Below are 12,634 nucleotides of genomic sequence, written 5' to 3' on the forward strand. Positions count from 1 at the left end.
CGTGCTGCAGGGCATGCGGGTACCACGATGCTGCCCTTGTTTTCAGGATCTGCCCTCCCAGCTCTTCCCTTCTCATCCACCGATGAAGAATAATATTTACATAGTCCCAATCCCCCTTTTGCAATTACAGGCACCAGTGCTTAGATGGTGCATTGAAAGTCCACAGCTTTAGCAGATAATTTTCCTTTTATTCTCTTTGGTGTGAAAAACAGCTTTCACGAGCATGCTCAGAAATATCTATTATCCTACCAAGTTGCTTCACACCATGGTATTAAACAAACCAGCCCCAAAAAAAGCATGAAGGAGGCTTTAAGTCATTAGTACTAATGCTGCCTTTGGAGCCTGTAGAGTTAATTTGGTTTTAATTTGGTTTTACTTGCAGCTTTGCTCTTGTCTTTGGAGTTCTGTAGCTGCCCCAGTGACAGGGAGGATGTTTAGCGGGTTTCCGTAAATGCAAAAGAAAAAGCTGTTCTATGACCCACCGCCGGGAATCCCTCTGGTGCTACGGACCCCAGGGAGGTGCTGGAGAGACGAATCCCAGAAATCACGGAGAAATACAGCAGGCACGGCCATGCATGGAACCAGAGAGCGGGGATGCTCTCTGGGACTCGACCATCCCACCTGTGTGCAACATCCCACAGCATCTCACAGCATCTCACAGCATCCCGCAGCATCCCGCAGCATCCCACAGCATCTCACAGCATCCTGCAGCATCTCACAGCATCCCCCAGCATCCCGCAGCATCTCACAGCATCTTGCAGCATCCCGCAGCATCCCACAGCATCCCACAGCATCTCACAGCATCCCACAGCATCCCGCAGCACTCCACAGCATCCCACAGCATCTCACAGCATCTCACAGCACTAATACGGAATTTTTAACTTTTTAAACCACATTTTTTGAGAATCTCAGCCCTATTTAATTTTCATACTATTTGCATTATTTTCAGCATAGAAGTAATATCTCTGTTATGCTATTGTGATCTCACTTTATGCCCTAAATTATAAGGCAAGACCCTATAGAAATTAAAACTAAATTTAAAAAAAAATTTCTCTCATTCAGTATCTTTAATAAAATGCTTTCTGTGCAACTCTCTCATCTCCCTGAACCAGCCTGGGTCAGCGGGAGCCTGCTCCAGCTGAACACTTCCACCTCATTTCTCCGGGTTTAATTCATGCAGCAGCCTCAGCGAGTGCCTGGCATTACGTCCCACACCAATCTTGTCACCAGCACGGGGACAATGTCACCTCACTGACACCACCTCACTGACACCGTCCTCCACGCCGGGGAGGTGCAGAGCAGGACGGACGGCAGCGGTGAGGAATCGGGATGGCTGCGGGTGTGGGAGCAGCTCACGGCTTCGGCAGCGCCATTAAAGAAATGACCAGAACATAAAGGGATAAAATCATATCGTGGATGACCATAAACCCAGAATTTATGGAAAGGTGGCAGAAATTTATGGTAAACCTGGGACAGCGAATGCCAGGCAGGAGGTGCAAGGGTGCACCTGATCCCAACAGCTCCCAGCGCCAGCGTGCTTAGCACGCAGTGACTGATTCAAGGTGGTAACGGCAGCCTGCCTCTCCCCAGGCATCAAATTAATGTTGGGTTGGACTAAAAATGCGAGGGGAGAAAGTAATCTGGAGTCGTGTACCTGTACCTGCTCCTGGGGCACCCGCAGCCAGCACCGTGGCCACGTGAAGTGCACATCGCTTTTCTGACGCAGTCTCCAGGCCAACCCTGGGTATCTTTCTCTGGAAAAGAAAACTGAACTGCCCTGGGTGGCTTTTTTTAAAAAAACCATGAACAACCACTTTTGGCCACCACTTTCGAGCGTGTCAGTTAATTCGAGGATGAACCTCTGTGCTTTATAAAAGCTGTTCTTTGGGTCCACGTAGTGTATGAGCCCAGGCACCGGAGGGTTAAACGGCACCCGGGGAATCAGACACGTCTTGGGGAGACAATCGGATTTTGCGTGTGTTTGGGACAGACACTGCCAAGCTTTGTTTGTGTTTCCAGCCCTGTCCTCCTCCCACGTGAGTGCGAACAAGGGTGCAACACCCAGCCCTGCATCCCCAGACCCCGCGGGGGGATGGAGCTGGGAGCAGGGGATGGAGCTGGGAGCAGGGGATGGAGCTGGGAGCAGGGGATGGAGCAAGCAGGGGATGGAGCTGGGAGCAGGGGACGGAGTTGGGAGCAGGGGATGGAGCTGGGAGCACGGGATGGAGTTGGGAGCAGGGGATGGAGCTGGGAGCAGGGGATGGAGCTGGGAACAGGGGATGGAGCTGGGATCAGGCGATGGAGCCGGGAGCAGGGGATGGAGCTGGGAGCAGGGGATGGAGCTGGGAGCAGGGGATGGAGCAAGCAGGGGATGGAGCTGGGAGCAGGGGACGGAGTTGGGAGCAGGGGATGGAGCTGGGAGCAGGGGATGGAGTTGGGAGCAGGGGATGGAGCTGGGAGCAGCGGATGGAGCTGGGAACAGGGGATGGAGCTGGGATCAGGCGATGGAGCCGGGAGAAAGGGATGGAGCTGGGAGCAGGGGATGGAGCCGGGAGCAGGGGATGGAGCTGGGTTCAGGGGATGGAGATGGGTTCAGGGGATGGAGCTGGGAGCAGGGGATGGAGATGGGTTCAGGGGATGGAGCTGGGAGCAGGGGATGGAGATGGGTTCAGGGGATGGAGCTGGGAGCAGGGGATGGAGCTGGGAACAGGGGATGGAGCTGGGATCAGGCGATGGAGCCGGGAGAAAGGGATGGAGCTGGGAGCAGGGGATGGAGCCGGGAGCAGGGGATGGAGCTGGGTTCAGGGGATGGAGATGGGTTCAGGGGATGGAGCTGGGAGCAGGGAATGGAGATGGGTTCAGGGGATGGAGATGGGTTCAGGCGATGGAGCCGGGTTCAGGGGTGGCAGGGCACGGTCCCTGGGTACCACAAAGCCCTTTGGCACTCGGACCCTCCTTGCACAGGCAAGGGATGCTGCCGCAGGAGCCCGACCACGCACACAAGTCCTGGTCCATTTCGTGGCAGAAATGCCCACGTCCTCGGGCACGGCTCGTTTCTGCTTCCACGTCTGAATTTATTTTCAGCTCATTGTGTTTGGTGAGTCACAAATTTATAACGGAGGCAGATGGGACCGTTTCGACTGTAAAATCAAAACAATGGATGTCATTGCGTTACACATTCCTGCTGCTGAAAGCTCCGTCGGGTAACTAAAATAGAGCCTGCTACAATAAATCACCTCCTACAAGCGTCCTCTGACTACACCGAAGTACCTTGCCTGAAATGGTCACTCCAGAGCTGCACCAACAAATCACCCTTTCATAGGGAGACGGATCTTTTTTGCTTGCTACTTCTGGCAGCGACATGACATGGTACCTAAGAGCAGGGTTTTATTGCTGTGGGGAGCACCCAAATTACGTCCCACCCGAGCAGGCACGGCCTCAGGAGCTTATGGACAAGGGTAGGTGAAAAATGCATTGCCTTCATTTCCCCATTTGGGAAATCGAGGCAGGGAAGTTCTGCTTGAAGGACATTTGCAGAGGAGGCAGGAACGGAGCTGACGCATACGAGGTCCCGTCCAATGCCATAACTTCAAAAGAAACCATTCCTCTTAACATATTGCCCTCTATACATTAAAAGTAGATGCACTTGGACCTGATAAAACTCCTAGACCAGGCCAACCTACGATGCCCAACAAAAGCTTTTATTTTTAGCACAGCATAGGGAAAAACTGCTGCAAAATATCTCTGAAAGAAACAGAAATATCTCAGGGGTGAAGTTCCTCGCAGCGTACGAGCATCCTCCCCGGTGTGGCAGGCAGGAGGACGTCAGTGACATGGGCTTGCACCAGTAGGCAACTCAACGAGCCTCAGGCTTCGCCACGGGAGGTTCAGGTTGGACATTAGGAAGAATTTCTTCTCAGCAAGGGTCATTAGACATTGGAATGGGCTGCCCAGGGAGGTGGTGGAGTCACCATCTCTGGAGGTGTTTAAGAAAAGACTGGACATGGCACTTAGTGCCATGGTCTAGTTGACATGGTGGTGTCAGGGCAATGGTTGGACTCGATGATCCCAGAGGTCTCTTCCAACCTGACTGATCCTGTGATTCTGTGATTCTGTGAGTGCCACTTGCTCTACCCCGCCTTGGGGACAGCAGCCAAGATGAGGTTTGCTACACTTCAATGAACATGGAGACTTGTTTGTCAGAGGAACAGGGAGGGGGAAAAAAAACCCATTAACAGCTCATGCCAGGAGTAAACATCATTATAAACCTTATTTCCAATATTGACTTGAATTTTTTTCAACTACTTGTGTTTTTAAATAAAAAAAAAAACACCGTGGCAATGAATAACGATGGCGGCATGTGTCATAGCGTGACCAAAGTTAAAACCAGCTGGCCTCCGAGGTCCTCTGCGCCCTCCAAACCGAGTCATTTGCTTTTGATCCTGAACCGAAGGTTTTTTCCCACCAAGCCACAAATTGACCTTCGCAGGCTCTCATTCGTGTTTATTTAAAAAACACTGGGGCTTGGAAGCTGGAATCTGTCTCAGAAGTTACATCAATAGCAAACTATTTCCTGGGATACGTCTGGAATTTAAAACCTCCAGTTTTTCGCCTGTCACTACCTCTTGGCCATATTTGCCACCAGCTCAAGTGGGTGCTGATGCCAACTGAGACCACTGCCGCCCCTCCTGCCCTTGCCAGCAAGCCTGAAAGCTGCCTAAATTTAAACAGAAAATCTTCTTACGTGAAAATGTAGAGAATTTTACCCCTTGAGGAAAGAGCTGGGTGGTCGGAGAGGAGAGGTCACTTCTCCCATCCCGCAGTTTGAACCTTCTCCCCACTCAGCGTCAAGACCAGCCTGAAACATTTCCAAGCCCGTGGGCTGTTTACTTCAGCTGTGGGAGTGTATGAGCTCCTTCATGCCTGGATCCTCATGGAAACTGCCGTTATTCCTTAGTTTGGAAGGGAAAACAAGGCAGGGGACAGCCTGGCTACCAGCCATCAGGAGAGCCCCATTACACACCCCTCTCCTCTGGATCTCTAGCCCAGGCTGAAGTTGATTTTAATCCTGAAATACACAAGAACCCACCCATCCATGTTTCAGGAGGATGTTCTTGTGATTCCTAGTTCTTGTGATTCCATCCTGCGAAGGCACGTGCTTCTCGGGGGACACTGAAGTCACCCCGTGAATGGCGCTGTCTGTCTACAGCGTGAATAGTCCCGTTGTACCCGGCTCCAACATCTCAGCACCCTTACCGTAACAGGCGTCTTTCAGGCACAAAGTCTCTCTATAACTCTTCCCTATCAAGCACACCCAGTGCTTCACCCTCACCACCTTATAAGCTGGTGCCCAGTGCTACCAGTACCTTCCCATCCATCCTCCACAGCCCACCACAGGGCAGATAGCTATTTATGGTGGATTCATAACCATGGGAAGTTCTCCATAACCCCAGGGAGATGCAAGGGCATATTGTGTTTTAATTGCCTTATTTGTTCTACAGCAACTACCCTCTGTCTCATGGATTATATGCCATACTATTTAATAAGGAGTTTCACAGGGAGGAGAAGTAGTTTGCCAGCTGTCTGGGACTCCTCAGGGTTCATGGGTACAACCCTTGCAGGAGAGTAAATGGATCTTAGAGAAAACTCAGGCGGAGAAGACATCAGGAGTACAGTATTTGTTATGAGAGACGTAGCTTTGAAGGCTCACTGAGAAGTCAAAACCTTCTGGAGTCACCAGAAACGGGGCACAGGTGCCACCCCCAAGTCTTCATTTATTACCAGTGCACAGATCGCAGCAGGGCACCTACAACTGAGGGTGGTGAGACCCTGGCACAGGTTGCCCAGAGAAGCTGTGGCTGCCCCCTCCCTGGCAGTGTTCAAGGCCAGGTTGGATGGTGCTTGGAGCAACCTGGTCTGGTGGAAGGTGTCCCTACCCATGGCAGGGGGTTGGAGCTAGATGGTCTTTAAGGTCCCTTCCAACTCAAACCATTCTATGATTCTATGAACTGGCAGGAGCCCATATCTCTCATCACGTCTGACAACTACTGCCAGCAGTGCTGTGGCTTACACACCACAAAGACGTTTGTGCCTTTTCTTTCCACAGCAAGTTGTGTTTCCAAACACAAGACCATCCTCCATTTCCAGCCAGGGCTACCCCTGCTTGGGGTTAGTGCTGCAGAGAACATGGCTGGCGTTGAACAAATGTATTTGTTGCAACATTGCTCATCTCCCATGTATTTTAGGCACACCCACATTGGAAAAAAGAAAACCAGCTCTTTGAGAAACCTCCAAATTCATGGAAAAATGTGATCCCGACCATTTCTGATCACACCCCACTGGTACGGACGCGGTCCCCAGAGCTGCGGGACCCAGAGCGCGCTGCCACGAGATTAATTAACACGCTGTCGATACGACTGCCGGGATTTCGGCGGTTGGATGTTGTCCGCCTTGGGCTTGTGCTTCACGTGGGAAGGGGGAAAAAAAAGCTGACGGAAAGCAAGCCCAAGCCCTGCACCGAAATCCTTGTCTCTAAATTGGAGAGACATGGACCTAATGGATGGACCACTTGGTGGATAAAGAATTGGCTGGATGGTCGCACTCAAAGAGTTACGGTCAACTGCTCGATGTCCAAGTGGACACCAGTGACGAGTGGCGTTCCTCAGGGGTCGGTACTGGGACCAGTCCTGTTTAACATCTTTGTCGGTGACATGGACAGTGGGATTGAATGCGCCCTCAGCAAGTTTGCCGATGACATCAAGCTGCAGTTGGGGCTGTTCAGCCTGGAGAAGAGAAGGCTCTGGGGAGACCTTCTAGCAGCCTTCCAGTGCCTGAAGGGGCTACAGGAAAGCAGGAGAGGGGCTTTTTACAAGGGCAAGTAGTGACAGGATGAGGGGGAACAGTTTTAAACTGAAAGAGGGGAGATTTAGATGAGATATTAGGAAGAAATTCTTTACTGTGAGGGTGGTGAGACACTGGCCCAGGTTGCCCAGAGAAGCTGTGGCTGCCCTCTCCCTGGCAGTGTTCAAGGCCAGGTTGGATGGAGCTTGGAGCAACCTGGTCTGGTGGAAAGTGTCCCTGCTTGTGGCAGGGGGGTTGGAACTAGATGGTCTTTAAGGTCCCTTCCAACCCAAACCATCCTATGATTCTATTCTATGATTCTATGAAATAAGAGGATGGTAGATGCCCTCGGTTTAAGGGGCACAAGGGTGGCTGGAGATGCCAGGCAGCTCCCCCCGCACCCAAACCCTCCTTGGTTGGGGTGAAGAACAGAATCTGGCCTCTTCGCATCTCATAATTAAATGACACAATATCATCACCCACTCGCTTGAGTCTGACCCACCGGGTTTTGACTCGGTTCGCAGGCGAAGAGGCACCGAGCGGAGCGTCGGCGTGTGTTTAAAAGGGGCAGAAGGGCTTTTGCGGTGCTGTGGCTCCTGAAATTTGTTGCTATTTCAACGACACCCGTGTCCACGGTTTGGTTTGTGCCCAAAGCTGAAGCCTCTCTGCTTTGGTGCCGCGTGAGTAAAGAAGGGGACTGATACGGGCTCCCTTCCCCTCCCTGAGCTACAGAGAGGAGACAAAACCAGGATTCTGAGGAACTAAAGACAATGTTTTCCCAAGTAGTTTCTGTCCCAGAAGAACTTTAACATTTAGGTCTCTTTTCTTAATTAGCCGAGTTATGTGGCCATGTAATTGCTTCCAGGAGCAGCTCCCTCCCCTCCTGCCTGGCCTAAATATCCCTCCTGGTATGAAGAAAACATTTCTTTCAGGTCAAATTATTTTTATTTTCATTATGGTACCAGGTTTCAGGCCTATAAACACATGTGGTTACCAGCACAAGCAAAAAATTAACCGATCCGCTACCAGAGCCAGATGCTGATCCGGCACCCAGCACCCCGAGCTCAGTCCCCAGCTCTGCCATTAGCACCCATCGCATGCCCCGTGCCTCAGTTTCCCCATGTGTAAAGTGAATGCGTTGAGGGCTACTGGACAGCTCAGTCTGGACACTTTGGCTTTGAATCACACAGGCCATCGCACACAAGCCCTTTCTACCCGTATAAAGCACATCCTCGCTGTTATTTCAGCTCTTCATCTGAACTCGCCTCACTTTCCAGTCTCATTCCTAGAGAGGCATTACAAGAGGCCTGGGGGAATACTCAAACCTGCGGGGTTTTCTCGAGCACGCTTGTCCCCCGTCTCCTACTGCCCATGAGGAATTAGTTGGTTTTCACGGCATTCCCGTCCCAGGGGGGGCTCTGACCGTGCCCCACGCCCCACCAAAGGCAAGAATGCTCACCGTAACTTGCCTAATCCTGCTCAGCCCTCTGTGCCAGTCCTCCCACGCCGAGAGCAGCCTGCCAGGGCAGGGCGGCTGCTTTTCATAACTGAAGAGCTACGAAAACCCTGGCCCTCGCGCGGCTCCGGGCTTTGCCTTCTTCCCACTCGGCTCCAGCAGAACATCCCTGCCTCGGGGATCCACCCGCTGCCGCGGGCACCCCAACCCAGCTGAGTTCCTTGGAAACCGGGAATGCTCCATGGCTTTCCTGGCCCCAGCGCAAGCCTTTTATCCCCCAAGGTCTGCAGAGCAGAGTACTGGCAGCAAAATCAGCTGGACGTGACGCCCCATCCATCAATGCTGTGCTGGGGTGGCATCCCCAGAGGTGGGGTCCATGTGGGGGTCTGCCCTACCTGCTGCTCCACCTCTGTGCCCTTTGTTTCACAGATTCACAGAATCAGTCAGGTTGGAAGAGACCTCTGGGACCATCGAGTCCAACCATTGCCCTGACACCACCCTGTCAAATAGACCATGGCACTAAGTGCCATGTCCAGGCTTTTCTTAAACACATTCAGAGATGGTGACTCCACCACCTCCCTGGGCAGCCCCTTCCAATGTCTAATGTCCCTTGCTGAGAAGAAATGCTTCCTAATATCCAACCTGAACCTCCTCTGGCGAAGCTTGAGGCTGTGTCCTCTTGTCCTATCGCTGGTTGCCCAGGAGAAGAGGCCGACTCCCACTTCACTACAACCTCCCTTCAGGTAGTTGTAGACTGCAATAGGTTTGCAAAGGTTGGCAGTTAAAGAGCAGAAAATCTCAAGGAGCCTTTGGGAAAAAAGGGAAAAAAAGGCTTCATTGGCATTTCCAAAGATAAACTCATTAATTCTATTAATGAGAGATCAAAGCCTCGGAGCCTGCCATTGCTCCCCACGGGTCTGGCGCCGATTTGGGGACAGTCACCTTTGTCCCCTCCCCGTGGCAGCAGTTTGTGGGGTGAAGGGGCAGCCTCACCCTCCCCACCACCGGTTTTGAGGCAATTTGGGTCTTTTGCAGGCTTTGGTTTGCCGGGAAACTGCTGCACGGGCTTGGGGGACATCCCACACTGCCCATGGAGGTGAAGCAACCAGCAGCTGCTTGTACAGAGAGAATCAGGAGGGGAAAATTGTGCTATTCCAACTTGCAGACAGTAAAATGTAATAACATGTGTCAGTTGGTTTTACTGCCTGTCCAGCTCATTAGCTAATAAAATAAGCTTAGCATATTAAACGTTGCTGGCGTGGTTTATCGAAAGACAAGAGCAATGCCTTGCGTTTTTCCCCAGCAATCCCCCAAACGTGATTCCCTCACCCTTTTTACCCTCTAAGCTCCTCTGGAGGAGGAAAAACTAATTTCTTCCTCCGACACCACTGCACTCCTTCACACCCCTTGCTGGCCACGGCTGTACAAAGGGCATCAGGAAAATCAGGGCAGATGCTCCTGACATGGTCATGAAACACAGCAGAAAGCCCAGAAGACAACCACATCAAACCGAAACCTCAGGGTTTTTGGCCAGCAGAAGGTGACAGCCCCGACCCCCAGGACGTGGTCAGGGTGACCTCCTGCTCCCACAGCGGGAGCCCTGGGATCTTCAGATCCGCCCCCATCTCCATCCCACACAGAGCTGGTGGTGTCGTTGACTTTACACCTATAAATTATTGATGTGGGAAACGTCGCATCGCAAAACTGCAGGAAAAGAACTTTTATGAGCGCGAAATGGAAACGCTGCTCGCACCGTCCTTCGGTGCAGCCTCTTGCTTTGGTTCTCGCTAAAGTCCAGCCACTTGGTCTTGCAGGGAGAGGACTAGGGGGCAAAATCCTCCCCGGTTCGCACCTCACATCTGTTATCTCGCTTTGTGTGGCAGATTGAAGAGGGAGGTTGTGCTCTGCGCTTGCAACTGAAAATGAAATGTGATAACATCTCCAGAGTGGAAAATTACAGAGGCCAAGAGCAAGTAAAGCCTGTGGCGGTATGAATTTGGGGGCTAGGTGCCTCGGGGTGCTGCCTTCACCTCCTCACGGCAGGCTGGGGGCTCCTCTCAGCTCAAAAATGTGGGGTTTCACAGAATCACAGAATCAATCAAGTTGGAAGAGACCTCTGGGATCATCGAGTCCAACCATTGCCCTGACACCACCATGGCAACTAGACCATGGCACTAAGTGCCATGTTCAGGCTTTTCTTAAACACCTCCAGCGATGGTGACTCCACCACCTCCCTGGGCAGCCCCTTCCAATGGCTAATGACCCTTTCTGAGAAGAAATGCTTCCTAATGTCCAACCTGAACCTCCCCTGGCGAAGCCTGAGGCTGTGTCCTCTTGTCCTATCTCTAGTTGCCTGGGAAACGTATTCCAGGGGGAAACACCACCGTGGTGGGCTCAGCGTGCAAAACCCAGCGCAGAACAGAAATGCGGGAATTTATTAAAGAAATCCATCTGGAGGGGAAGGGTTTTCTGCTCAGACAGAAGGACGCGCTTCCCCGTCGCACCCGCGCTACTCCACTTGCCACAGACCCACCTCGGGAGGATGCCGAGGGCTTTTTAACACAGCACAGAACAGCATCACCTCGCCGCTGAGCCCCGGCTGCAGGGCCCCACCGCCCCTTACCTGGGTCATCTTGGCGAGGTCCAGCGAGGGCCGTTGCTCCTGAACCTCCTCCGGTCTCCGTCGTTTGACCCCGACCTTTTTGTCGTTGAGGACGCAGGGCTGCGAGCGGCTTCGGGACAGCCCTCCGGCCCGGCGCCCCAGCTCCGGCGTGGAGGCGGGCGTGCTGCTTGCCGAGGGCGGGCAGTACTCCGAGGTGGAGAAGTGGTCGTGAGAGCAGGAGAGGGACCTCTGCATGTCCACCCGGTCTCCTCCGTGCCCGCCGGCGGCCGATCTCCTCGGCTGGCAGCCCAGCCGGCTGCCGAGGGCGGGATGCTCGCAGGAGAGCGGGTTGGAGCGTGACGGCAGGCTGAAGCTCGAGCTCCTCTGCATGGTGGCGAAGCCGTTGGAGTAGCGTTGCACGCTCCCCCCACTGTAACACCGCCGTTTCTCGACCGGGGTCCAAACCTTCGAGCCTAAGGGTCTCCACGAGGTCCCGCAGCTTGACATCTCATCCGAAAAGGAGAGCGAGCGGCACTGGCGCTTGCTGGGGGGGGCCGAGGGGTTGCCGTGGGGGTCGCTGAGGCTGAGGTCTTTGATGAGGTTGGTGACGGAGCAGGTGGTGGCCGGCTCCCTCGGCCAGCGCGAGCCCTCCTCACCCTTGTCCGACAAGCAGTCCCAGATGCTGGCGCCCGGCTGCTCGAGCTGAAGTGGACATTTCCTGCTGAGATCTCTCCATCTGTCATTTTCTGGTTCAGAAAGGAGAGAAAAAACCAAACGACACACGCACGGGCATTAGCGTTAATTAATTCTGTGATTCGCTTTCTACATCCCTAAACAAAAAAGAGTAGCATATGGGATGTTTTCCAGTGCAAATTAATTAACTCTTGGAATATGGTTTTCCGAACTGCCAGCAGAATGGTTGCTGCAGCCATAGATGGAGAGAGAGACAAAATGATAATCACAGCAGGAGCAAAACTCCTAGAAGAAGATAAAAACCTGCCTTTGAACATCCAGATTGCACCAGCTAAGGGGAATTCAGCATTGTAAAATGACACGGCCATTGCCTTATCTCTCGTGTCTCAGATACGTGCCGTTTGTCCTGGGCTCCACACTCCACAACTGCTCAAGAGGTTCACAGAAACTGGAGGTGAAGAGCACAAAGGTGTAGCACTGCTGGGGTGAGATGGACGAAGCACCAGAGAGGAGGTCACAGAGAGCAGCGGGGTGGTCCTAACAGAAAACGGACCCTGGGCATCGAGCTGCCTGTCGTAGCACGGAAATACCAACAAGGTCACCAGAGCCTACGGGACACCAAAAGCCATCCTGACACCTATCGGGCTGTCCTGCTCTCAGCTGGCCCAAATGCTGAAACATTATTGCTCCAATGAAGCCAATAAAACCGTGTCCCCACTAAAGCTCTGAGCATCTCCCAAACTGGCCCAAAGATACTGTGCACGTAATAAGCTCTAAGACATCTGATGGTGGGACAGATGCATGATAAACCTCCAGCAGTTCTGTGCAAGATGCTGTTCTGAGGTCCCTGTTGGAAGGCTCACCGCCCATCTCCCCTCCACCCCCCAAATCTGGGGCCACCTGGGTGCTCTGGCCCAGGCTATCTGCACAGAGTGGGAAGGTGCTATGGAAACTGGGCATCCACACACTCCTCCTCTTCTCTCTGGGCTTGGCATCTCTTTGGGGTCACCTTGAATGTCCCAGTGGTACCTACCACAGCCAAT

General features: G+C 52.9%; 1 protein-coding gene across 3 annotated transcripts in view; it reads right to left on the reverse strand.

Moving 5' to 3' along the window:
- Positions 1-12,634, reverse strand: part of FAM53B (family with sequence similarity 53 member B) — a 49,305-nt gene that overhangs the window by 7,906 nt on the left and 28,765 nt on the right. For all 3 annotated transcript variants that reach the window (XR_011048096.1, XM_068399813.1, XM_068399814.1), the window contains one exon: positions 10,920-11,644. Coding sequence is in view for 2 of the 3 variants with exons in the window: in XM_068399813.1 (XP_068255914.1) it covers positions 10,920-11,644 (725 nt within the window). In the remaining variant the exon portion in view is untranslated. The remainder of the gene's footprint in view (positions 1-10,919; positions 11,645-12,634) is intronic.

Source organism: Nyctibius grandis, chromosome 4, assembly GCF_013368605.1.
Source record: "Nyctibius grandis isolate bNycGra1 chromosome 4, bNycGra1.pri, whole genome shotgun sequence".
Lineage (NCBI taxonomy): Eukaryota > Metazoa > Chordata > Aves > Nyctibiiformes > Nyctibiidae > Nyctibius > Nyctibius grandis.